The sequence below is a fragment of the Arachis ipaensis genome, chromosome B10 (genome assembly GCF_000816755.2).
Source record: "Arachis ipaensis cultivar K30076 chromosome B10, Araip1.1, whole genome shotgun sequence".
NCBI lineage: Eukaryota > Viridiplantae > Streptophyta > Magnoliopsida > Fabales > Fabaceae > Arachis > Arachis ipaensis.
This window is the reverse complement of record NC_029794.2, coordinates 128,721,511-128,723,348: the sequence shown is the minus strand read 5'-3', so window position 1 is coordinate 128,723,348 and position 1,838 is coordinate 128,721,511. Positions and strand designations below refer to the sequence as shown.

Here is a 1,838-nt window from a genome sequence, read left to right as displayed (position 1 = left end):
TTTTTTTTTAAATATATAATAACTATTTATGTGTCTTTTTCTATTAATTTAAATTTTTGAAAAAAATAATTTTATGACATGTTATCAACTTTTATAATAAAAAAGTATAAAATTTAATTCTTCTTTTCTCTTAAAAGAAAAAAAAGTATAAACAAATTAAAAAAAAAACTTATACAAAAAATTTAAAGAAACAAAAAAAACCTCTTATTTAAAAAGATGGATTAAAAATATTACAATTATATACTTCATTATTCTATAGACTTCATTTTTTTGAAAAACTTAGATACTCTCTCCTTTTCTCCTTTAGCTTATAAAGGAACTAGTAGAAGATTGTGTTATTATTAATTTATCATGGCTATCTTAGCTTTTTCCAGATAGACAATTATTTGTCAAAAATAAATTATCATATGTTCTTGATACCCCCATTTAGTGTGTTTCTAAAATGATGCAAGAAATTCTCTTATTTGTTAACTAAATAAAATTTTAAGAATAGATTAGTATTACAGAAAATATTAAATAATTGTAAAACTCAATCATATATCGTTTATTGCTCATTCTCCCAACTCTCTTAAAGTTAAAAGAGTCTAAAATATCTGCCAAAAAGAAAACAAAAAGTCAAAAATAAACACGAAATTAAAGTCCGTGTACAAATTAAATACATTGCTCCATCTATAAATACTTAGAGCTTCAAGTTCATTAAATGAAAGAAAGAAAGAAAGCCACATAATCATCATGATTAGCACTCCAACAGTACTAGTTATTCCATATCCTGCTCAAGGGCATGTAAACCCCATGATGAGCTTTTCACATAAGCTGGTTCATCATGGATGCAATATCATCTTTGTCAACTCAGACTTCAACCATAAGAGAGTCGTCAAATCCATGGACAACAACAATGGATCATCTTCACCAATCAAATTGGTGTCAATCCCAGATGGGTTAGGACCTGAACATGACAGAGTCAATTTAGGAGAGTTATCTGTTTCCATATTGAGCACCATGCCTTCAAAGCTTGAGAAGCTGATAGAAGATCTTCAAATGAATGAGGGCATTAAAGTAACTTGCGTTGTTGCTGATGTGTTCATGGGTTGGGCTTTGGAAGTTGCAAAGAAAGTGGGAATCAAAGGTGCATTCTTTTGGCCTGCGGCAGCATCAATGTTTGTGTTGCAGTATAACGTCCCCAAGCTTATTGCTGATGGCATCCTAGACACTAATGGTAATTTATTAATATTACATTTCACTTAACTTCATTTGTTTATAACCAAGTTTTAGTTAATACTCAAATCCTCCCTCCCGGCGTCTTAATCTCATTTTCAAAATTTTAATTTATTTAATTTGGTCTTTTAATTTTTTATTTGTGATTTGCCTTAGTTTTCCTTATTTCTGTCACAGAACATTAACAATATACTAAGATAAATTAACAGCTATATTGTTAGACTTCATAATAACTATTTGATATGACAAATAAAATTTTTTACCATAATTTATTCCTTAAAGAGTCTTTAAAACCTTAAATAAAGTTAGGACTAGGATTTCAGATAGTTAAGAAGTTTAGTGGGATAGTCCTCAGTCCATCATCTCGACTTGTTATTAAGGATTCTTTGGGAGGATCATATATTGGCGAGTGTAATTTTAGAAACCAATATATAAGTATTAGTTCAATTGATTTTGATTGGTCAAGTGTGCTTAAACAATCGTTGAGAATTTAAATTTCTCATTGTAGGTGCAACAATTTTTTTAAATAGAGCTTCTATCCCTCACAAATAAGTATTTGAGACTTTGAGTTGAAAAAATTTTATTTTTTATTTTTATTTTTATTATTTTTGTTTTCAGAATTT

General features: G+C 28.2%; 1 protein-coding gene across 1 annotated transcript in view; it reads left to right on the top strand.

Annotated features, from left to right (window-relative positions):
* The window catches only part of LOC107624308 (UDP-glycosyltransferase 83A1), a 2,977-nt gene continuing 1,835 nt past the window's right edge, over positions 697–1,838 (top strand). The window contains exon 1 of the mRNA XM_016326804.2: positions 697–1,216. Within this exon, the coding sequence (XP_016182290.1) occupies positions 733–1,216 (484 nt within the window). The 5' untranslated portion in view covers positions 697–732. The remainder of the gene's footprint in view (positions 1,217–1,838) is intronic.